A 22,290-nucleotide genomic window follows, 5' to 3' on the forward strand; every position below is an offset into this window, starting at 1 on the left:
GTACATACATCTCTCCAGCGGCGTCATACGTGTACATACAGCTCTCCACCAGCGTCATACGTGTACATACAGCTCTCCACCAGCGTCATACGTGTACATACAGCTCTCCACCAGCGTCATACGTGTACATACAGCTCTCCACCAGCGTCATACGTGTACATACAGCTCTCCACCAGCGTCATACGTGTACATACAGCTCTCCACCGGCGTCATACGTGTACATACAGCTCTCCACCGGCGTCATACGTGTACATACAGCTCTCCAGCGGCGTCATACGTGTACATACAGCTCTCCAGCGGCGTCATACGTGTACATACAGCTCTCCAGCGGCGTCATACGTGTACATACAGCTCTCCACCGGCGTCATACGTGTACATACAGCTCTCCAGCGGCGTCATACGTGTACATACAGCTCTCCAGCGGCGTCATACGTGTACATACAGCTCTCCAGCGGCGTCATACGTGTACATACAGCTCTCCAGCAGCGTCATACGTGTACATACAGCTCTCCAGCAGCGTCATACGTGTACATACAGCTCTCCAGCAGCGTCATACGTGTACATACAGCTCTCCAGCAGCGTCATACGTGTACATACAGCTCTCCAGCAGCGTCATACGTGTACATACAGCTCTCCAGCGGCGTCATACGTGTACATACAGCTCTCCACCGGCGTCATACGTGTACATACAGCTCTCCAGCGGCGTCATACGTGTACATACAGCTCTCCAGCGGCGTCATACGTGTACATACAGCTCTCCAGCGGCGTCATACGTGTACATACAGCTCTCCACCGGCGTCATACGTGTACATACAGCTCTCCACCGGCGTCATACGTGTACATACAGCTCTCCACCGGCGTCATACGTGTACATACAGCTCTCCACCGGCGTCATACGTGTACATACAGCTCTCCACCAGCGTCATACGTGTACATACAGCTCTCCACCAGCGTCATACGTGTACATACAGCTCTCCACCGGCGTCATACGTGTACATACAGCTCTCCACCGGCGTCATACGTGTACATACAGCTCTCCACCGGCGTCATACGTGTACATACAGCTCTCCAGCGGCGTCATACGTGTACATACAGCTCTCCACCGACGTCATACGTGTACATACAACTCTCCAGCGGCGTCATACGGGTACATACAGCTCTCCGCCAGCGTCATACGTGTACATACAGCTCTCCAGCGGCGTCATACGTGTACATACAGCTCTCCAGCGGCGTCATACGTGTACATACAGCTCTCCACCGGCGTCATACGTCTACATACAGCTCTCCACCAGCGTCATACGTCTACATACAGCTCTCCACCAGCGTCATACGTGTACATACAGCTCTCCAGCAGCGTCATACGTGTAGATACAGCTCTCCAGCAGCGTCATACGTGTACATACAGCTCTCCACCAGCGTCATACGTGTACATACAGCTCTCCACCAGCGTCATACGTCTACATACAGCTCTCCAGCAGCGTCATACGTGTACATACAGCTCTCCACCAGCGTCTTACGTGTACATACAGCTCTCCAGCAGCGTCATACGTCTACATACAGCTCTCCAGCGGCGTCATACGTGTACATACAGCTCTCCACCGGCGTCATACGTGTACATACAGCTCTCCAGCGGCGTCATACGTGTACATACAGCTCTCCAGCAGCGTCATACGTGTACATACAGCTCTCCACCAGCGTCATACGTGTACATACAGCTCTCCACCAGCGTCATACGTGTACATACAGCTCTCCAGCAGCGTCATACGTGTACATACAGCTCTCCAGCAGCGTCATACGTGTACATACAGCTCTCCAGCAGCGTCATACGTGTACATACAGCTCTCCAGCAGCGTCATACGTGTACATACAGCTCTCCACCAGCGTCATACGTCTACATACAGCTCTCCAGCAGCGTCATACGTGTACATACAGCTCTCCACCAGCGTCTTACGTGTACATACAGCTCTCCAGCAGCGTCATACGTCTACATACAGCTCTCCAGCAGCGTCATACGTGTACATACAGCTCTCCACCGGCGTCATACGTGTACATACAGCTCTCCAGCGGCGTCATACGTGTACATACAGCTCTCCAGCAGCGTCATACGTGTACATACAGCTCTCCACCAGCGTCATACGTGTACATACAGCTCTCCGCCAGCGTCATACGTGTACATACAGCTCTCCAGCGGCGTCATACGTGTACATACAGCTCTCCACCAGCGTCATACGTGTACATACAGCTCTCCAGCAGCGTCATACGTGTAAATATATATCAGTCACCTGCTGAGGGGTTTATAATCCACCCCAAATAACTGCTGCTGTCTGAAGGTTTTATCGGACGACTCGATGGCAACCAGCCGGTCACCGCCCTCGTCCTGTCCGCTGAGGAGGATCCAGCCTTCCGCCATGTCGCAGCTTTCTCTATATTCCTCCATCTGCTCCTGTATAACAGACACCGTCATGGGGAGACATTCTATATCATTCATCTACTGGGGGCCCCTCAGTTTCTGGGGCCCATCTAAACAGTGGACTGGAGTCTAGGAAGAGACTAATGTTTTATCTCACCCACTACTGATCCTGAGTTATATCACGTCTCATACTCCAGTCACATCCAGAGCTGCAGTCACAATTCTGCCGGCTACTTCAGTGAACGGTCAGACATAAGACTGGCGTAGCTGAGCTCATGTACCGCACGCTGCTGTATTGCATTGTGAGAGATGTTTAAACACTACATCCCCCACAACATATGAGAATACACAATGAACCAGCAGGGGGCAGCAGGGATATCCTGCAGACTGAGACTGCAGCTCTGGATGTGATTGGAGGATTGTACGTATCCTGGAAGGGTCACGTGTTTGATGCCATTAGTTGGTCATTTCCCACCTTGCTCAGCTTGACCCAGAGCCCATTAGCGTTGCCGTACTCGTCCCCCGTGGCTCGGACGCAGCTTCCTTTACGGACTTCGACGGTGGCACGCGACAGCTTCTTAAGGTTTTGCTTGGAGTATCCGGGGGCCTCCCACACGGTGAGCAGGGAGCGGGCGGAGGACGCCGTGCTGGGGTCCTTACAGATCTTGTATAGAACTTCTCCAGGAACGTAGCGCAGCACCTCGGGGAGCGGCACGGCGCGGCGGAAACAGTCGATACACTCCAGAACACAGCGGATCCGGCCCAGGAGCCGGCGCGGGTTGTTGGCGTCCTGCATGGCTGGAGGGGCCCCGAAGACCTCACTGGACTGGAGACAATAAGAGATTATTATACAATAAAGTATCCGGTGGCGTCGTCTACCGCAAATATGGGGGAGGGGGCTCTAAACACCCCAATCAGATTATAGGGTTAATGCCGCTCTGATACGTGGCGAGAGCGTCACAAGAGTTTACAATCTACATGATCACGCCCTGGTCCAGACGGCGTGACGGTGAGCGCTATATACATATATATATAACCCACCCCACACCCGATCCTGCGCTCTGACGTGTACAGCCGGTACACAGACATCTATGGATATAGGGGCACTGAGCGCTCATCACACAATGTAGAGAAATATCTGTATGACCCGGACATCACACACATCGTGTATAGGAGCCGTCAGTCTGCTCTGTATACTCCCTGTGTGGATCCTATAGGTGCCCTTTGCTCATATACAGCAGGTTTATACAGGTGACTGTATCCACAATATATCACTGCTCATATAATCTACAGCTGTGACCCGAGTACAACACGAGCAGCGCCCGCGGGCCACGTACTACGGATCTATAGGGGGTGACAGTACAGATTACACGCGGATCTATAGGGAGCAGGACATACGCGACAGGTCAATGTATAGAGGGCCGAGGCCGGGGGCAGCGCAGATCCTCACCTGCAGTCCCGGAATCACGGAGCATTACAGCCGCTCCGGAAGACTGAGAGCGAAACCCGGAACTACCGCTACCGTATATCACCAAGTAGCCGCGCACCCATCACTCAGCTAGTCTACAGAATGCAGTGGAGTTCTCTGAAAGAGTAGTCAAGCTGAGATACACCAGACCCGCAGACAGTATCACACATGATAGGCTTAGATACAGGGCTCAGCAGGCAGTATCACACATGATAGGATTAGATACAGCAGCTCAGCAGACAGTATCACACATGATAGGATTAGATACACCAGACCCGCAGACAGTATCACACATGATAGGATTAGATACAGCGGCTCAGCAGATAGTATCACACATGATAGGCTTAGATACAGGGCTCAGCAGGCAGTATCACACATGATAGGATTAGATACACCAGACCCGCAGACAGTATCACACATGATAGGATTAGATACACAGCTCAGCAGACAGTATCACACACGATAGGCTTAGCTACATTGGGTTTCACATACAATGGGGAGGGGTGTGTTAAATTCACTGAAATTCCTTTATTAGAGTATTTCACACCCGTCTTGCTCAACCGGCTCCTGGGTCACTTGCTGTGGGTCTCGCCCGGCTCCTGGGTCACTTGCTCTGGGTCTCGCTCGGCTCCTGGGTCACTTGCTGTAGGTCTCGCCCGGCTCCTGGGTCACTTGCTGTAGGTCTCGCCCGGCTCCTAGGTCACTTGCTGTGGGTCTCGCCTGGGTCACTTGCTGTGGGTCTCGCCCGTCTCCTGGGTCACTTGCTGTGGGTCTCGCCCGGCTCCTGGGTCACTTGCTGTGGGTCTCGCCTGGGTCACTTGCTGTGGGTCTCGCCCGTCTCCTGGGTCACTTGCTGTGGGTCTCGCCCGGCTCCTGGGTCACTTGCTGTGGGTCTCGCCTGGGTCACTTGCTGTGGGTCTCGCCTGTCTCCTGGGTCACTTGCTGTGGGTCTCGCCCGGCTCCTGGGTCACTTGCTGTGGGTCTCGCCCGGCTCCTGGGTCACTTTCTGTGGGTCTCGCGCGGCTCCTGGGTCACTTGCTGTAGGTCTCGCCCGGCTCCCGGGTCACTTGCTGTAGGTCTCGCCCGGCTCCTGGGTCACTTGTTGTGGGTCTCGCCCGGTTCCTAGGTCACTTGCTGTGGGTCTCGCCCAGCTCCTGGGTCAATTGCTGTCAGTCTCGCCCGGCTCCTGGGTCACTTGCTGTAGGTCTCGCCCGGCTCCTGGGTCACTTGCTGTGGGTCTCGCCTGGTTCCTGGGTCACTTGCTGTGGGTCTCGCCTGGTTCCTGGGTCACTTGCTGCGGGTCTCGCCCGGTTTCTGGGTCACTTGCTGTGGGTCTCGCCCGGCTCCTGGGTCACTTGCTGTAGGTCTCGCCCGGCTCCTGGGTCACTTGCTGTAGGTCTCGCCCGGCTCCTGGGTCACTTGTTGTGGGTCTCGCCCGGTTCCTAGGTCACTTGCTGTGGGTCTCGCCCAGCTCCTGGGTCAATTGCTGTCAGTCTCGGCCGGCTCCTGGGTCACTTGCTGTGGGTCTCGCCCGGTTCCTAGGTCACTTTCTGTGGGTCTCGCCCGGCTCCTGGGTCACTTGCTGTAGGTCTCGCCCGGCTCCTGGGTCACTTGTTGTGGGTCTCGCCCGGTTCCTAGGTCACTTTCTGTGGGTCTCGCCCGGCTCCTGGGTCACTTGCTGTAGGTGTCGCCCGGCTCCTGGGTCACTTGTTGTGGGTCTCGCCCAGTTCCTAGGTCACTTGCTGTGGGTCTCGCCCAGCTCCTGGGTCAATTGCTGTCAGTCTCGCCCGGCTCCTGGGTCACTTGCTGTGGGTCTCGCCTGGTTCCTGGGTCACTTGCTGTGGGTCTCGCCCGGTTCCTAGGTCACTTTCTGTGGGTCTCGCCCAGTTCCTAGGTCACTTGCTGTGGGTCTCGCCCGGCTCCTGGGTCACTTGCTGTAGGTCTCGCCCGGCTCCTGGGTCACTTGCTGTGGGTCTCGCCTGGTTCCTGGGTCACTTGCTGTGGGTCTCGCCCGGTTCCTAGGTCACTTTCTGTGGGTCTCGCCCGGCTCCTGGGTCACTTGTTGTGGGTCTCGCCCGGTTTCTGGGTCACTTGCTGTGGGTCTCGCCCGGCTCCTGGGTCACTTGCTGTAGGTCTCGCCCGGCTCCTGGGTCACTTGCTGTAGGTCTCGCCCGGCTCCTGGGTCACTTGCTGTGGGTCTCGCCTGGTTCCTGGGTCACTTGCTGTGGTTCTCGCCCGGTTCCTAGGTCACTTTCTGTGGGTCTCGCCCGGCTCCTGGGTCACTTGCTGCGGGTCTCGCCCGGTTTCTGGGTCACTTGCTGTGGGTCTCGCCCGGCTCCTGGGTCACTTGCTGTAGGTCTCGCCCGGCTCCTGGGTCACTTGCTGTAGGTCTCGCCCAGCTCCTGGGTCACTTGCTGTAGGTCTCGCCCGGCTCCTGGGTCACTTGCTGTGGGTCTCGCCCGGCTGAGTGGCGTCTGATAACGTTAATCTGTGACTGACTCTTTATCTTCTGGTAACACACAGGGAGGACACGGCGCGATCTCCGGCCACAGCTGCGGCCGCCACGTGCACTTTGGATTCTTTCATGTTCTGCCTCGGAGGAGGAGTCCCTGTCATTCTGGGACTTGTAGTTCTATAACAGCAGGAAAGAAGATATTACAGACACTGCAGGTCAACCCTCTATTTTAACGGACTGTCCAGGAATTTAGGGATTGGTGGCCCCCCTGCCCCAGACGCCCCTCACCATTATGAGGCTGTGTTTACACACTTAGCAACAAAAGGCTGAAAATACAGAGATTTTCAAGGGTTAGGGGATGTTCACACGGCCTATTTTCGGCCGTTTTTCGAGCCGTATACGCCTGAAAAACGGTTGAAAAATCGGAAGCAGAACGTCTCCAAACATCTGCCCATTGATTTCAATGGGAAAAACGGCGTGCTGTTCCGTGGGCCATTTTTGTACTCGGCCGTTTTGAAAAATGGCTGCATAAAAAAACGGCCACGAAAAAGAAGTGCAGGTCATTTCTTGGAACGTTTTCGGAGCCGTTTTTCATTGACTCTATAGAAAACAGCTCCAAAAATGGCCGTAAAAAGCGCTGCGAAAAACGCCATGAAAAATGCTGTGAAAATCGCGAGTGGGTTAAAAAACGTCTGAAACAGCTAGTTTTCCCGTTTTTTAACCAACTCGCATTTTTTGCAGCATTTTTTACGGCCATTTTTGGAGATGTTTTTCTAGAGTTAATGAAAAACGGCTCCAAAAAAGGCTCAAGAAGTGACAGGGACTTCTTTTTTGTGGGCGTTTTTTTACGCAGCCGTTTTTAAAAACGGCTGCGAAAAAAACGCCACTTTGGAACAGAACGCCGTATTTCCCATTGAAATCAATGGGCAGATGTTTGGAGGCGTTCTGACTCCGATTTTTCATCCATTTACGGCCTGAAAAGCGGCCGAAAATAAGCCGTGTGCATAATCCGACCGTCTCACCTGCTGGCAGTGCCAAATGCCCGAACTTGATCCGGACAACGCTTCACAAACAGCGAGACGGAAAAATAAAATCTTCGAATGTATAAAGTGTCTGCCTATATTCACACGGCAACGAAAAACTGCCGTAAAATACGGAGCTGGAAAACAGCCTCCGATTTTCAGCCATTTTTGTAACCACAAGCGTTTTTTGATGCGTTTTATTACGGCCGTTTTTGGAGCGGTTTTTCTATTGAGTCAAGGAAAAACGGCTCCAAAAATGGCTCAAGAAGTGACCTGCTCCTTCTGCTTACGGGGTGGTGTTTTACGCCGCCGTTTTAATATAAAAAACGCCCTGTCTGTAGGAAATGCCGTTTTTCCCATTAAATTCAATGGGCAGATGTTTGCAGGCGTTCAGCTACCGTTTTTTCAGGTGTATTTTGCGGCAGATTATTGTACAGATTATTGGGATTATAATCCTCATGATTCTACAGGTCTCCGTACGTGCCGCAGATGTGTTCACTATATCTGGTCTGGGATATGAAAATTAGATTGTCAGCTCTTTAGGGAGAGACTGAGCTATAGGAGTAAAGTCACTAGAGCAGCGCGGCCCATAAACGCCGCATTATGTGAACGCCATTATATGATGTCATGGTGACCACAGAAAGGCAGCAAGATTCACTGTACAGAGGCGTCATGGCGTAAGATGATCAATACACATGAGTAGTAATACTCTGCAGAGAAGTAATAGTCTGCTCAGGAGAAGTAATAATACTCTGCAGAGGAGAAGTAATAGTCTGCAGAGGAGAAGTAATAATACTCTGCAGAGGAGTAGTAGTCTGCTCAGGAGAAGTAATAATACTCTGCAGAGGAGAAGTAATAGTCTGCTCAGGAGAAGTAATAATACTCTGCAGAGAAGTAATAGTCTGCTCAGGAGAAGTAATAATACTCTGCAGAGGAGAACTAATAGTCTGCTCAGGAGAAGTAATAATACTCTGCAGAGAAGTAATAGTCTGCAGAGGAAAAGTAATAATACTCTGCAGAGGAGAAGTAATAGTCTGCAGTGGAGAAGTAATACTCTGCAGAGGAGAAGTAATAGTCTGCTCAGGAGAAGTAATAGTCTGCTCAGTAAAGTTCCCCAGAAACAAAATCAATAACACACTCAGTAGCAACATCATGTCATTATTATTTTGCTGAAATCCACCACAACTCCCATCATCTCCACCTAAATGACGTTCCCTTTAATGTGCGCGCATAGTATAATAAATACGGTAAGGTCACACTGACTGCCGCACCACTACTTCCTGCCCGTCGTTCGGTTACTTAGCAACACTGGCTGCGTCCCTCAATCCTGATTGGGCAGCGGAGAGGCCTCTAACCAATGGCTGCCGTTCTTCTTTTGCATTGAGTAATACGGAGGGGGCGTGGTCGTTAGATAAGCGAAATCTATGGCTGCGCCCGTGTGGAGGCGTGGTCTGCAGGAGAAGGGCTGAGGGCAGCGGCTGCTTTACTGTCATTTCCTGACGCCATGGAGCAGCCGGGTCACCTGCAGTGAGTATGACGGGGGCTGGTCATGTGCTGGGGGGTGTGAGGGCGTCATGTGCTGGGGGCCGCAGCCCTGGGGTCACCTATAACGTGACTGACCTGAGGCTGATACGCAGAGCGCAGACATGGTCCGGGGTGGGCGCTGTGGAGGTCTCCAGGGTGGGTTATTCATTATTTAGGGTCTGGGTGGCAGAACAGCGGGCACCTGCGGAGCGGGACTTAAAGGGGCAGAACGTGACGTTTCCGTTTTTTTCTTAACCACACGATGTAAGGCCGTATTCACACCAGCGCATCCGCTAAAAGAATCAATGTCTCCGCTTTTTACAGCCGGATGTCATTCGTTTATTTTCACCCACGATAACCGGCCACGAAGCTCCACAAGAAGGTCACATGATCACACAGGCGCCGTTTTCTCTTGCGTTTACAGCGTAGAGCTCTTCCTGTGTTTTTTTTGGTTTTTTTTCTGCGTTCCTTTAGGAGAAATTACAACTGTCGCCCTTGCGCTGTCTGATTTTTTTTTTTACTCGCCCAAAGATTTCAATAAATGAGTCTGATCTGCAAAAAGGGGCATGTTGTGAGGTTCTCGCAGCGGACGCACGCTCTGTGAAAAAACGCATGTGTGAATAGTCTCGTTGATAAAGCCAAACTATAATGTAACAACGTGTGATACAATATCGCCATGGGAACCAAGAGAAGGGACTTTAAGGGACCTGCATAAAATGCTGCGCTGTAGGTACCGCTGCGCCTGACTTCTGTAGGGGGGGGGTGATCGTACCGTAGAAGCGCCTGCGTCCTCACTGCCTCCCCTCCCCCCACGGTTGTCACTCGATGGCAGAATCTGGATGGTGAGGCTGCGGTTTATGAACATGTAGGGTCCCTTTAAGTGCGTTCTCTCGGCCTCTGTAGGGATATTGTGTCGGAGTTGTGGGGCCCTGCGACATTGGGGTAACTTCTGACCTGAGCGCTGTTATTCCAAGCCCCCCTCCCCCATGATGATGCCGTTATTATTACTATTCTGATCATGTGACCGGGATGATTGTGGCGGCGTCGTCCTAACACTACAATAAATCGATATTTGAGTCCCCTGTGTAGCCGTGAGCGCGCGGAGGCGGTGTCAGGTAAACATGGCGGCGGTTATACCTCAGGCAGGTAAATATTAAACCGTCCCTTCCCCCGGGGGTCACCATTTTTCATGTGACCGGCTCTTGACCCTAATAAGGGGTCACACAGGGGCATTGTAAGACCCCCCCCCCCCCCATATATGCAGAGAGATTTGAGATGCCAGTGAATGACCCCCCTGATCAGGGTTGTTATGTCAGTGTCTTGTCAGCAGGGTGGGGCCCCCACACCCCCTTTAGAGGTTTCATCTGCAGCCTCCAGATAACGGCCCCGAACCTGCAGACGTGACACTTACGGGAGATGTTGAGCGGCCGCTGCTCCTCCACGTGTCCTGACGTCAGGCGTCTGTGGGGGTCGTGTACTGTCGGGGGTTGGTGGTGCGTACTCATTGGGGGGGCTCTAGCAGCAGCCGATGGGTCTACAGTCAGTTTATTCTCTATGGGGGTTCCAGACAGACTCTGGAGATAAGCGGCTCCACATGGTTTCTGGCAGCTGTTTATCTCCCCTCTATTAATATAACAAGTGCGACGATCCCTAATGTATAATAATAATAGAAGAGATCAGCCGCAGGGGGCGGGGCTACAACACGTAGCGCTAATTGTATGATATGTAATTGGACTGGGCGGAGCCATCTCTCCATGTTAATGATACAATGTATAAATATTTACAATCCGCTGTTACAATGTTGCGATGTTTAGTGATCACCGTTCTGTCCTCAGGCCTCAGGGTTTCCCAGCTCTGAAGGACGACACGTTTCTGCGCGCCGCTCGGGGGGAGGAGTGCCGCCATGTTCCTGTGTGGTGTATGCGACAGGCGGGCAGATATTTGCCAGGTAGGTAGTTTTATAGATAAAACCAGTGGACTACAACCTGAAGGTCTCCAGCTATTGAGAAACTACAACTCAAGGGCATGCTGGGAGTGGTGGTTCACCACGGCTGGGGAGCTTCGGGTTGCAGAGCGCTGGTGGAGTGTAATGTGGAGCAACTTCACAAAAACTCTGCTTTACTTTCATTGATCTCTTGAATGCGGCTCTGGATGTGACTGGAGTATAAAATGATGTAAACTAAAGTAGAACGATCAGAGGATCCACATGAAAGCCTCTGTTATCGTTTTTTTTAAAATAATTCTAAATATCTTATTCCGGTCCTGAAAAATCAAAGATTACGGACCCCCTGTGAGAAGAGCTTCTTCATCTCTCTCCCTATGACAACACTTCCTGCTCTTGTGCTTTTACTGCTCAATGTTATCAGAGGGACTTAGATTTAGATATGTGATTTCGTTACCTGTGCTGGAAGAACTAAAGCTGGAATTTGGTTGCTATGTGACTCAGCGCCCCTACAGTAACACTTGGTTGTCAGAGCACATGGGCAAGAAGTGTTGTCATGGGGAAACAAGAGACTCTATTCTTGCAAGGAGGAGTTTAATGTGCACAGTAATGACTTATAATAACACGTTTTCAGACTTCTAAAACACGAAAGTGGTTTAATTGTCCTCTTCTGGTAGTTCTCCTTTAAGTTACATCCTGTCTTATGCTCCAGTCACATCCAGAGCTGCATTCACAATTGCTGCTGGTTTCCTTTAGCTCTCAGGCTTCACATCCATCTACACACCTCCTTCTGGTTCAGGGCATTCTCTGCTGTGGTGCATTGTGGGAGTAGTAGTGTTGTATAAAGTCTAATGAAGGTGGGAAAAAAAACCTGCACCTCCCAGAGAGCAATACACCAGAGGACAGTGCCTCCCCCCCCCCCCTATAGATGTGAATGTAACGCCCTAGAATACCCCTCTATTAGTGCTGCCCTCTAGTGGCTCGTCGTCATGTTTCCTTCTCTCCTGGTGTAGAGTTCCGGGAGACTCGCGCCGCTCAGGATTTCTTTGCGTCCTGTCGGAGCCCCGAGGTCTGCTGCGAGCTGACTCTACAGGTAACCATGGAAATAGCGCTGCGACAGTGGGGGGGGGGGGTGTTTATATTATAATTTTTGGGGTGTTCGTGTTGAGCTCTGGGAGAAGATCGTTTGCTGTTATTTCTTTGTCTCTTCACTTACAGCCGCTGCGCCGGTTCCCCTTGGACGCTGCGATTATTTTCTCGGACATCCTGGTGATCCCGCAGGTGAGGCTGTTTGTGTGTGTGTGTGTGTGTGTATATATGTTTGATGTGTGAGGATATAGATATTTAATGTCGGCTCCCTGATGGCTCCAAGTTCAAAGCGCTGACGATTATTCCGACACAACGGGAAAATGTATAACCTAAAATGCGCCAAAAAATATCTGCAAGTGACGCGCTCCATATTACTGACAGACGTGCGCCATTTTTAATCCGGCTTTGGAAAAAGTTACATTAGAAGGGCGTGGGTAAAAAACTTGCAGTGTTTGTACCAATTTTAGTCTTGCTTTATTTTGTGGCGCAAAATACTGGTCGACAGCCGTGACGCAACGTAAGGAATAGAAGTGGTGAATCCGATGTGAGATGCGGCGTTCTGATGAATTTGACCCCAATTGCGCCAAATTAAACAACTTTTCGCATTATTAATTTTTTCCTGTGGTGTTATAACCGTCATGTCCGCTAGAGGGCGTCACTCAATAGGAAATGACTCCATACAACCTCATGTGTCCCCCTCTATAGCTGCTCCAGTCTTAAAGGGCCATACACTTAATTTCAGTTACTTCCCCTTTCCCATCCCTTGGTTGAACTTGATGGACATGTGTCTTTTTTCAACCGTACAAACTATGTAACACGTTCTCCGTTTTTACTTTATTTTCTCGCACGGTTCAGGCGCTGGGGATGGAGATCCGCATGGAGCCAGGGAGGGGTCCAGTATTTCCAGAGCCTCTTAAGGGCCCAGAGGATCTGCAGAAACTGAAGCCTACAGTGGACGTGTCTCAGGAGCTGGGTTATGTTTTTCGGGCGATCACGCTGACTCGTCATAAAATAGCCGGACAGGTTCCTCTGATTGGATTCGCCGGCGCTCCGGTAAGTGTCTCCAGGAGGATGTCCGTGACCGGAATGTAGAGGTGTCGGACGTGTTCAGTGATCGCCGTGTCTTCTCCTCACAGTGGACCCTGATGACTTATATGATCGAAGGAGGAGGCTCCAACACCATGTCCAAAGCCAAGCGCTGGCTCTACCACAACCCGAGCGCCAGTCACCAGCTGCTGCAGCAACTGACGGACGTCATTGTGGACTATCTGGTGGGGCAGGTGGCGGCAGGAGCGCAGGTAGAGCAGGCTTTGGTGGTTGCTCTCAGGGGGGTTTGATGTCTCGTGCTGATGCTCTTCTGTGTGTTCCAGGCTCTGCAGGTGTTTGAGTCTCACGCTGGCTGCCTCGGCCCCCAGCAGTTTGGAGACTTTTCTTTGCCGTATCTTAAGCAAATCTCAAGAAGGGTGAAGAAGAAGCTGAAGACGGAGGGACTGGAGCAAGTACCGATGGTGAGTCCATCACGTGTGCACCGGCGCGAGTCATGTGATCACAGACTTATAGAGATGTGATGTCAGAGTAACCGATGACATCACAACGTTCATTGTCCCTGATGCAGCAGCCACACGTCTTTCTCAGGGGTAATAAACAGCAGCCCCCCAAATCCAGCTCCAGGGGCTGTTCTGGGGGTGCTCTGAGTGCTGATCTCCTGACTAGGGGAGCGCTCACATGTGGCGTACTCGCATTATATTCCCGCTGCATAAACACGCGCTGCGGAAATCTCTACAGTGTTTGTCTATAGGAGAAATATTCCGCAACGCAAGGACCAGAGAAATCTTCTACCGTAGAATATTTTTCCCATAGGCGGATACTGCGAGTACGTCACGTGTGAACGCTGCCTTATAATCTGCATCGCCGCGTAATGAAAAGTTCTGCATCTTCCTCATAGACTTTGATTTCATTCCTGACCTTTCAGAGTCTGACCTGCTCACACAGCTGAGGGTTTGCCACAATTGTATGCAAATCTCTCCTGATCGTGTTACAATGTATCAGTCTCGACTCCATGCTGTTAACCTCACGGCAGAGGATTTGTTACACTTGTATCAGTCTAGACAATTATCTGAGACGTATTCGGTTTTCAGCCTCTAATTCCACATCTTCCTCATGGAGCCAAATTCCTTTAATCCAGACGTAAATTTGCGTTGATCGCACGAGATCAGTAACCGATTACCGCGCAGAGAGAACCAATCAGAAGGGTCCTCTACGAATAAGGCCTTATTCACAGGAACGTGTATTACGTCCGTGATACGAGCGTCGCACGGACCTATGTTAGTGAATGGGGCCGTTCAGACAGTCCGTGATTTGCACGCAGTTTGTGTCCGCTGTGTAAAACTCACGACATGTCCTGTACTTGGTCGTTTTTCGCGCATCACGCACCCATTTAAGTCAATGGGTTGCGTGAAAATCGCACACGGACGCACTTCCGTGTGACGCACGTGATTCGCGCAACAGTAAATAAAGAAATGAAGGAAAAAATAAAACCACCTCCTTCATTTCTTTTGCTAAACCTCAAAACCGCGTGTCATAAGGACGGCGTATGTGTGAAAATCACGCAGCCACGCACCGAGCACTGATGACACGCGGAACTGCAACTCGCAAAAAAAACACTATTTTTTGCGTGCACAAAACACACACGTTCGTGTGAATAAGGCCTAACTTTGCTATATGTGCCCCTCCCCCTCGTCTCTGGGCATTTTCTGGGCTCTCTAATTTAACTCTTTATGGACATCTTGTAGAGGCCGGGTACAGCGGGCACCCACCTCATGACACAAAGGCCTCGTTCACTCTGAGTTTTTTGGTGCTGATTTTGACACAGAAAATTTTTCGCAGGAAAAAGAGCGGCATAACCTTTCTTGCGATTCTGCCTCTGACCTCCCATTGAAATCAGTGGGAGGCAAAAAAAAAAACCTGCAGCGCTCATTTCTGTGTGTTTAGTTTTATTATTATTTTTTTTTTCTTTGCCTGCGGTCCTCAATGGCCACAGACAAAAAAACGAAAGCAAAAAGCGCAGGCCGGTCAACATCTGCCTCAAAATTCCTGAAGGAGTTTTGAGGCAGGTTTTTTTTCTGCAAAACAACTGTGTGAACAGGGCCTAACACTTCTCATCATAAAGTCATTGTAACATAGAATATTCTATCATGTGACATCAGAGGAGACGTAGAACTACTACTGCATGTCCTCTCCTCTATCGGAGGCCGAGATTCCGTTGTATCGGATGCCGGACTCGTGGGATTTTATGGCAGATGGTGAATTGTTATGTTCTTGGTGCTCATTGTGGAGTATTGTCCTGTCTTACAGATCGTCTTTGCGAAGGACGCTCATTATGCATTAGAGGATCTGTCCCAGTCGGGTTACGAGGTGGTCGGACTGGACTGGACCATCCGACCCCAAGAAGCCAGGTGAGAAGTGGCAGCTGCGGGGAGGGGGAGGGGAGGTGATCAGACAGTCCATGTCCAGTAGGTTCTTCCTGTACTTGGTGGCGGCCGCTGTAAATCTTTCATTCTGCCGCCACATTCTCTGGAATAAGTCCACGACTCCGGTGCATATAGAATATTAACCTGTACGGCCATAAATCCCACCGCTCAGCACCATAACCTATAACCAGAGGAACCGAAGATCCCAACCTCTAACGCTTCATTACAGGGAGAAAACCGGGAAGAGAGTGACGCTGCAGGGAAACCTGGACCCGTGCGCCCTCTATGCCAACAAGGTGAGCGCCGCCGAGACCGGACCGGTGCCCATATATTATAAGAGCGACCAAAGGGGCCAAAATATTCATGAAGAGAAATGTCACCAGATCTGTGAAGAGGCGGAAACATAATGAACGCCTGTTACACGTAGGGGGCAGTATTATAGCAGTTATATTCTTGTATATAGGAGCAGTATTATAGTAGTTATATTCTTGTATACAGGAGCAGTATTATAGCAGTTATATTCTTGTATATAGGAGCAGTATTATAGTAGTTATATTCTTGTATATAGGAGCAGTATTATAGTAGTTATATTCTTGTATATAGGAGCAGTATTATAGTAGTTATATTCTTGTATATAGGAGCAGTATTATAGTAGTTATATTCCTGTATATAGGGAGCAGTATTATAGTAGTTATATTCTTGTATATAGGGGCAGTATTATAGTAGTTATATTCTTGTATATACGGGGCAGTATTATAGTAGTTATATTCTTGTATATAGGAGGCAGTATTATAGTAGTTATATTCTTGTATATAGGGGGCAGTATTATAGTAGTTATATTCTTGTATATAGGGGCAGTGTTATAGTAGTTATATTCTTGTATATAGGAGCAGTATTATAGTAGTTATATTCTTGTATATAGGGGGCAGTATTATAGTAGTTATATTCTTGTATATAGGGGGCAGTATTATAGTAGTTATATTCTTGTATATAGGAGCAGTATTATAGCAGTTATATTCTTGTATATAGGAGCAGTGTTATAGTAGTTATATTCTTGTATATAGGAGCAGTATTATAGTAGTTATATTCTTGTATATAGGGGCAGTATTATAGCAGTTATATTCTTGTATATAGGAGCAGTGTTATAGTAGTTATATTCTTGTATATAGGAGCAGTATTATAGCAGTTATATTCTTGTATATAGGAGCAGTATTATAGTAGTTATATTCTTGTATATAGGGGCAGTATTATAGTAGTTATATTCTTGTATATAGGGGCAGTATTATAGTAGTTATATTCTTGTATATAGGGGCAGTATTACAGTAGTTATATTCTTGTATATTGGGGCAGTATTATAGTAGTTATATTCTTGTATATAGGAGCAGTATTATAGTGGTTATATTCTTGTATATAGGGGCAGTATTATAGTAGTTCTATTCTTGTATATAGGGGCAGTATTATAGTAGTTATATTCTTGTATATAGGAGCAGTATTATAGTGGTTATATTCTTGTATATTGGGGCAGTATTATAGTAGTTATATTCTTGTATATAGGAGCAGTATTATAGTGGTTATATTCTTGTATATAGGGGGCAGTATTATAGTAGTTATATTCTTGTATATAGGAGCAGTATTATAGTGGTTATATTCTTGTATATAGGGGCAGTATTATAGTAGTTCTATTCTTGTATATAGGGGCAGTATTATAGTAGTTATATTCTTGTATATAGGGGGCAGTATTATAGTAGTTATATTCTTGTATATAGGGGCAGTATTATAGTAGTTATATTCTTGTATATAGAGGCAGTATTATAGTAGTTCTATTCTTGTATATAGGGGCAGTATTATAGTAGTTATATTCTTGTATATAGGGGCAGTATTATAGTAGTTCTATTCTTGTATATAGGGGCAGTATTATAGTAGTTATATTCTTGTATATAGGGGCAGTATTATAGTAGTTATATTCTTGTATATAGGGGGCAGTATTATAGTAGTTATATTCTTGTATATAGGAAGCAGTATTATAGTAGTTATATTCTTGTATATAGGGGCAGTATTATAGTAGTTATATTCTTGTATATAGAGGCAGTATTATAGTAGTTATATTCTTGTATATAGGGGGCAGTATTATAGTAGTTATATTCTTGTATATAGGGGGCAGTATTATAGTAGTTATATTCTTGTATATAGAGGGCAGTATTATAGTAGTTATATTCTTGTATATAGGGGCAGTATTATAGTAGTTATATTCTTGTATATAGGAGCAGTATTATAGTAGTTATATTCTTGTATGTAGGGAGCAGTATTATAGTAGTTATATTCTTGTATATAGGAGCAGTATTATAGTAGTTATATTCTTGTATACAGGGGCAGTATTATAGTAGTTATATTCTTGTGTATAGGAGCAGTATTATAGTAGTTATATTCTTGTGTATAGGAGCAGTATTATAGTAGTTATATTCTTGTGTATAGAGGCAGTATTATAGTAGTTATATTCTTGTATATAGGGGCAGTATTATAGTAGTTATATTCTTGTATAGAGGGGGCAGTATTATAGTAGTTATATTCTTGTATAGAGGGGCAGTATTATAGTAGTTATATTCTTGTATATAAGAGCAGTATTATAGTAGTTATATTCTTGTATATAGGGGCAGTATTATAGTAGTTATATTCTTGTATATAGGGGCAGTATTATAGTAGTTATATTCTTGTATATAGGGGCAGTATTATAGTAGTTATATTCTTGTATAGAGGGGGCAGTATTATAGTAGTTATATTCTTGTATAGAGGGGCAGTATTATAGTAGTTATATTCTTGTATATAGAGGGCAGTATTATAGTAGTTACATTATTATATATAGGGGCAGTATTATAGTAGTTATATTCTTGTATATAGGAGCAGTATTATAGTAGTTATATTCTTGTATATAGGAGGCAGTATTATAGTAGTTATATTCTTGTATATAGGGGCAGTATTATAGTAGTTATATACTTGTATATAGGGGGCAGTATTATAGTAGTTATATACTTGTATATAGGGAGCAGTATTACAGTAGTTATATTCTTGTATATAGGAGCAGTATTACAGTAGTTATATTCTTGTATAAAGGAGCAGTATTACAGTAGTTATATTCTTGTATATAGGAGCAGTATTACAGTAGTTATATTCTTGTATAAAGGAGCAGTATTATAGTAGTTATATTCTTGTATATAGGGGGCAGTATTATAGTAGTTATTTCTTGTATATAGGATTAGTATTATAGTAGTTATATTCTTGTATATAGGGGCAGCATTATAGTAGTTATATACTTGTATATAGGGGCAGTATTATAGTAGTTATATTCTTGTATATAGGAGCAGTATTATAGTAGTTATATACTTGTATATAGGAGCAGTATTACAGTAGTTATATTCTTGTATATAGGAGCAGTATTACAGTAGTTATAGTCTTGTATATAGGGGCAGTATTATAGTAGTTATATTCTTGTATATAGGGGGCAGTATTATAGTAGTTATATTCTTGTATATAGAGGCAGTATTATAGTAGTTATATTATTGTATATAGGGGCAGTATTATAGTAGTTATATTCTTGTATATAGGGGTAGTATTATAGTAGTTATATTCTTGTATATAGGGGGCAGTATTATAGTAGTTATATTCTTATATATAGGGGGCAGTATTATAGTAGTTATATTCTTATATATAGGAGCAGTATTATAGTAGTTATATTCTTGTATATAGGGGCAGTATTATAGTAGTTATATTCTTGTATATAGGAGCAGTATTATAGTAGTTATATTCTTGTATATAGGGGGCAGTATTATAGTAGTTATATTCTTGTATATAGGGGGCAGTATTATAGTAGTTATATTCTTGTATATAGGGCAGTATTATAGTAGTTATATTCTTGTATATAGGGGGCAGTATTATAGTAGTTATATTCTTGTATATAGGGGGCAGTATTATAGTAGTTATATTCTTGTATATAGAGCCAGTATTATAGTAGTTATATTCTTGTATATAGGGGGAGTATTATAGTAGTTATATTCTTGTATATAGGGGTAGTATTATAGTAGTTATATTCTTTTATATAGGGGGCAGTATTATAGTAGTTATATTCTTATATATAGGGGGCAGTATTATAGTAGTTATATTCTTATATATAGGAGCAGTATTATAGTAGTTATATTCTTGTATATAGGGGCAGTATTATAGTAGTTATATTCTTGTATATAGGGGCAGTATTATAGCCGTTATATTCTTATATATAGAGGGCAATATTATAGTAGTTATATTCTTGTATATAGGGGGCAGTATTACAGTAGTTATATTCTTGTATATAGGAGCAGTATTACAGTAGTTATAGTCTTGTATATAGGGGGCAGTATTATAGTAGTTATATTCTTGTATATAGGGGCAGTATTATAGTAGTTATATTCTTGTATATAAGAGCAGTATTATAGTAGTTATATTCTTGTATATAGGAGCAGTATTATAGTAGTTATATTCTTGTATATAGGGGCAGTATTATAGTAGTTATATTCTTGTATATAAGAGCAGTATTATAGTAGTTATATTCTTGTATATAGGGGGCAGTGTCCTGGTAGTTAGTGTTGGGGAAGTAAAGACATTCTGCTTAGTTAATCAGTGAATTGATCAGTGACAACCACTTTTGTCATTGAGATATGTGCTGCGCTTCCCGTCCCGCGCTCCTGTTGGTTGCTGGGGTTAGATCGGCGTGTTTACCGTGTGGTCAGAGCTGGCTGTATTGATTGTCTCTCCGTGTCGTCCTCTATAGATTGTTGTTTTATTTCTGCAGGAGAACATTGAGGAGATGGTGAAGAAGATGTTGGAGGCCTTCGGGTGCCGGGGCTACATTGCTAACTTGGGTCATGGTTTGTATCCAGACATGGACCCGGAGCACGTGGGGGCCTTTATTTCTGCTGTACATAAATATTCTGAGAAAAAGGAGAACTGAGGGTGGATCCCTGATCGGCATGGAGAATGGACTACGCGCAGAGGCCATGCTGCCCTAGGGGTTAATTACGAGATGTTCATAGCAGAAATTACCCCCCCACCCACCTTCCTGTTTTAGGCAGAAACATTAAGCGGTGACCTCTTGCCTGGACTTGAAGGATCTGTCCTCATCTTTGTACAGCGGAAGCCGCTTCATATCCCTCTGAAGAGCTGGAGGAAAAAGTTACACAACCCATTGTGACCAAAAAATTCTATAAAATGGGTATTTGCCCCCTCTGGAGGTGACATGCGGTGTGTGGTGTGATCAATCCTTATGTGACTACGTGCGCACTGCGTATTTGTTGTGATTAGGGATTAGAACATTGTCAGCGGAAATAAGGGTATGTGCACACGATAACTGCAATTACGTCTGAAATTGCGTCGCTGTTTTCAGGAGAAAACAGCTCCTGAATTTCAGACGTAAATGCATGTACTCGCGTTTTTCGCGGCGTCTTTTACGGACGTAATTTGGAGCTGTTCTTCATTGGAGTCCATGAAAAACGGCTCCAAATACGTCCCAAGAAGTGTCCCGCATATAACGTATATAAGTGTCCCGCATATAACGTATATAAGTGTCCCGCATATAACGTATATAAGTGTCCCGCATATAACGTATAGAAGTGTCCCGCATATAACGTATAGAAGTGTCCCGCATATAATGTATAGAAGTGTCCGGCATATAATGTATAGAAGTGTCCGGCATATAATGTATAGAAGTGTCCGGCATATAATGTATAGAAGTGTCCGGCATATAATGTATAGAAGTGTCCGGCATATAATGTATAGAAGTGTCCGGCATATAATGTATAGAAGTGTCCGGCATATAATGTATAGAAGTGTCCTGCACTTCTTTTGACGAGGCTGTTATTTTACGAGCCGTCTTTTGACGGCGACGCGTAAAATGACAGGTCGTTGGCGCAGAACATCGTAAGACCCATTGAAAGTAATGGGCAGATGTTTGCCGATGTATTGGAGGCGGTTTTTCAGACCTAATTTGTGGCGTAAAACGCCTCCATTACGCCTGAAAATAGGTCGTGTTTACTCAGCCTAAGGCTGGGTTCACACGACCTATTTTCAGACGTATATGAGGCGTTTTTTGCCTCGTTTTTTTCTGAAAATACGTCTCAAATACGTTGTTAAACATCTGCCTATTACTTTCTATGGGTATAACGCTGTATTGTTCCCATGACGCGTAATTTTACGCGTCGTACAGCAATTACGACGCATAAAATTACGCCTCGTAAAAAGAAGTGCAGGACACTTCTATACATTATATGCAGGACACTTCTTTGGACGTTTTTGGAGCTGTTTTCTCATAGACTCCAATGAAAACAGCTCCAAAAACGGACGTAAAAAACGCAGTGAAAAACGCGAGTTGCTCAAAAAACGTCTGAAAAGCAGGGTCTGTTTTCCCTTGAAAACAGCTCTGTATTTTCAGACGTTTTTGGTCACTACGTGTGCACATACCCGTAATGTGCAGATTTGAGGTCTTTGCTGTGGATATTCAGTGTTCAGCTGCGGACTCGGTTGCGAACATCTAGATGAGCGGTTAGTGTGGCAGATTTTTCCAACCCTTATTCAGATATGAGATGGATTCTGCGATGAATTTGCCACGTATCAACATGCGCACTTGGTGATCTTTTTAAAGTGAATGTCGTACTTAAATGGTAACAAACTGTGCATAAATCAATAGTACAAGTAAATATAAGAAACTTTGTAATATGTGTTAGAGACTGAGGGACTAGGTTACAGCTGCCCATAGAAGTGAATGGATAGGGGAGGAGGCGAGCAGTAGCAGAGTGAAAAAGAGGCAGAGAAACATTGATGCAGCTTCTAGTAAGGCTGGATTCACACGAGCGTGGCGTTTTTGCGCGCGCAAAAATGTGGCGTTTTG

General features: G+C 46.3%; 2 protein-coding genes across 3 annotated transcripts in view; one reads left to right on the plus strand and one right to left on the minus strand.

Moving 5' to 3' along the window:
• HECTD3 (HECT domain E3 ubiquitin protein ligase 3) overlaps positions 1 to 4,099 on the minus strand; it is an 80,530-nt gene extending 76,431 nt beyond the window's left edge. The window contains exons 1-3 of the mRNA XM_075832042.1: positions 3,861 to 4,099; positions 2,886 to 3,236; positions 2,283 to 2,443 (exon numbers count right to left, since the gene is read on the minus strand). Of these exons, the coding sequence (XP_075688157.1) occupies positions 2,283 to 2,443; positions 2,886 to 3,206 (482 nt within the window). The 5' untranslated portion in view covers positions 3,207 to 3,236; positions 3,861 to 4,099. The remainder of the gene's footprint in view (positions 1 to 2,282; positions 2,444 to 2,885; positions 3,237 to 3,860) is intronic.
• A 4,668-nt stretch (positions 4,100 to 8,767) lies between these two features.
• UROD (uroporphyrinogen decarboxylase) lies at positions 8,768 to 20,642 on the plus strand. 2 transcript variants are annotated; one of them, XM_075832063.1, is made up of 10 exons: positions 8,768 to 8,882; positions 10,715 to 10,827; positions 11,835 to 11,914; positions 12,040 to 12,102; positions 12,766 to 12,963; positions 13,047 to 13,208; positions 13,281 to 13,418; positions 15,265 to 15,365; positions 15,610 to 15,676; positions 20,200 to 20,642. In XM_075832063.1, the coding sequence occupies exons 1-10, from the start codon at positions 8,860 to 8,862 to the stop codon at positions 20,356 to 20,358; spliced, it is 1,104 nt and encodes a 367-aa protein (XP_075688178.1). In that variant the 5' UTR covers positions 8,768 to 8,859; the 3' UTR covers positions 20,359 to 20,642. The 2 variants fall into 2 exon arrangements, with proteins under 2 accessions (XP_075688178.1, XP_075688177.1); XM_075832062.1 differs by lacking the exon at positions 8,768 to 8,882 and adding an exon at positions 8,977 to 9,035.
• Positions 20,643 to 22,290: the final 1,648 nt, after the last annotated feature.

This window comes from Rhinoderma darwinii, chromosome 7, assembly GCF_050947455.1.
Source record: "Rhinoderma darwinii isolate aRhiDar2 chromosome 7, aRhiDar2.hap1, whole genome shotgun sequence".
Classification (NCBI taxonomy): domain Eukaryota; kingdom Metazoa; phylum Chordata; class Amphibia; order Anura; family Rhinodermatidae; genus Rhinoderma; species Rhinoderma darwinii.

What these genes read in the sequence shown, in the direction of transcription:
- UROD (XM_075832063.1), top strand. Translation starts at nt 8,860, where the DNA reads ATGGAGCAGCCGGGTCACCTGCA. An exon ending in GAGCAGCCGGGTCACCTGCA is followed by an intron (nt 8,883 to 10,714) that starts GTGAGTATGACG and finishes TTCTGTCCTCAG; the next exon opens with GCCTCAGGGTTTCCCAGCTC. An exon ending in GCTGCGAGCTGACTCTACAG is followed by an intron (nt 11,915 to 12,039) that starts GTAACCATGGAA and finishes CTTCACTTACAG; the next exon opens with CCGCTGCGCCGGTTCCCCTT.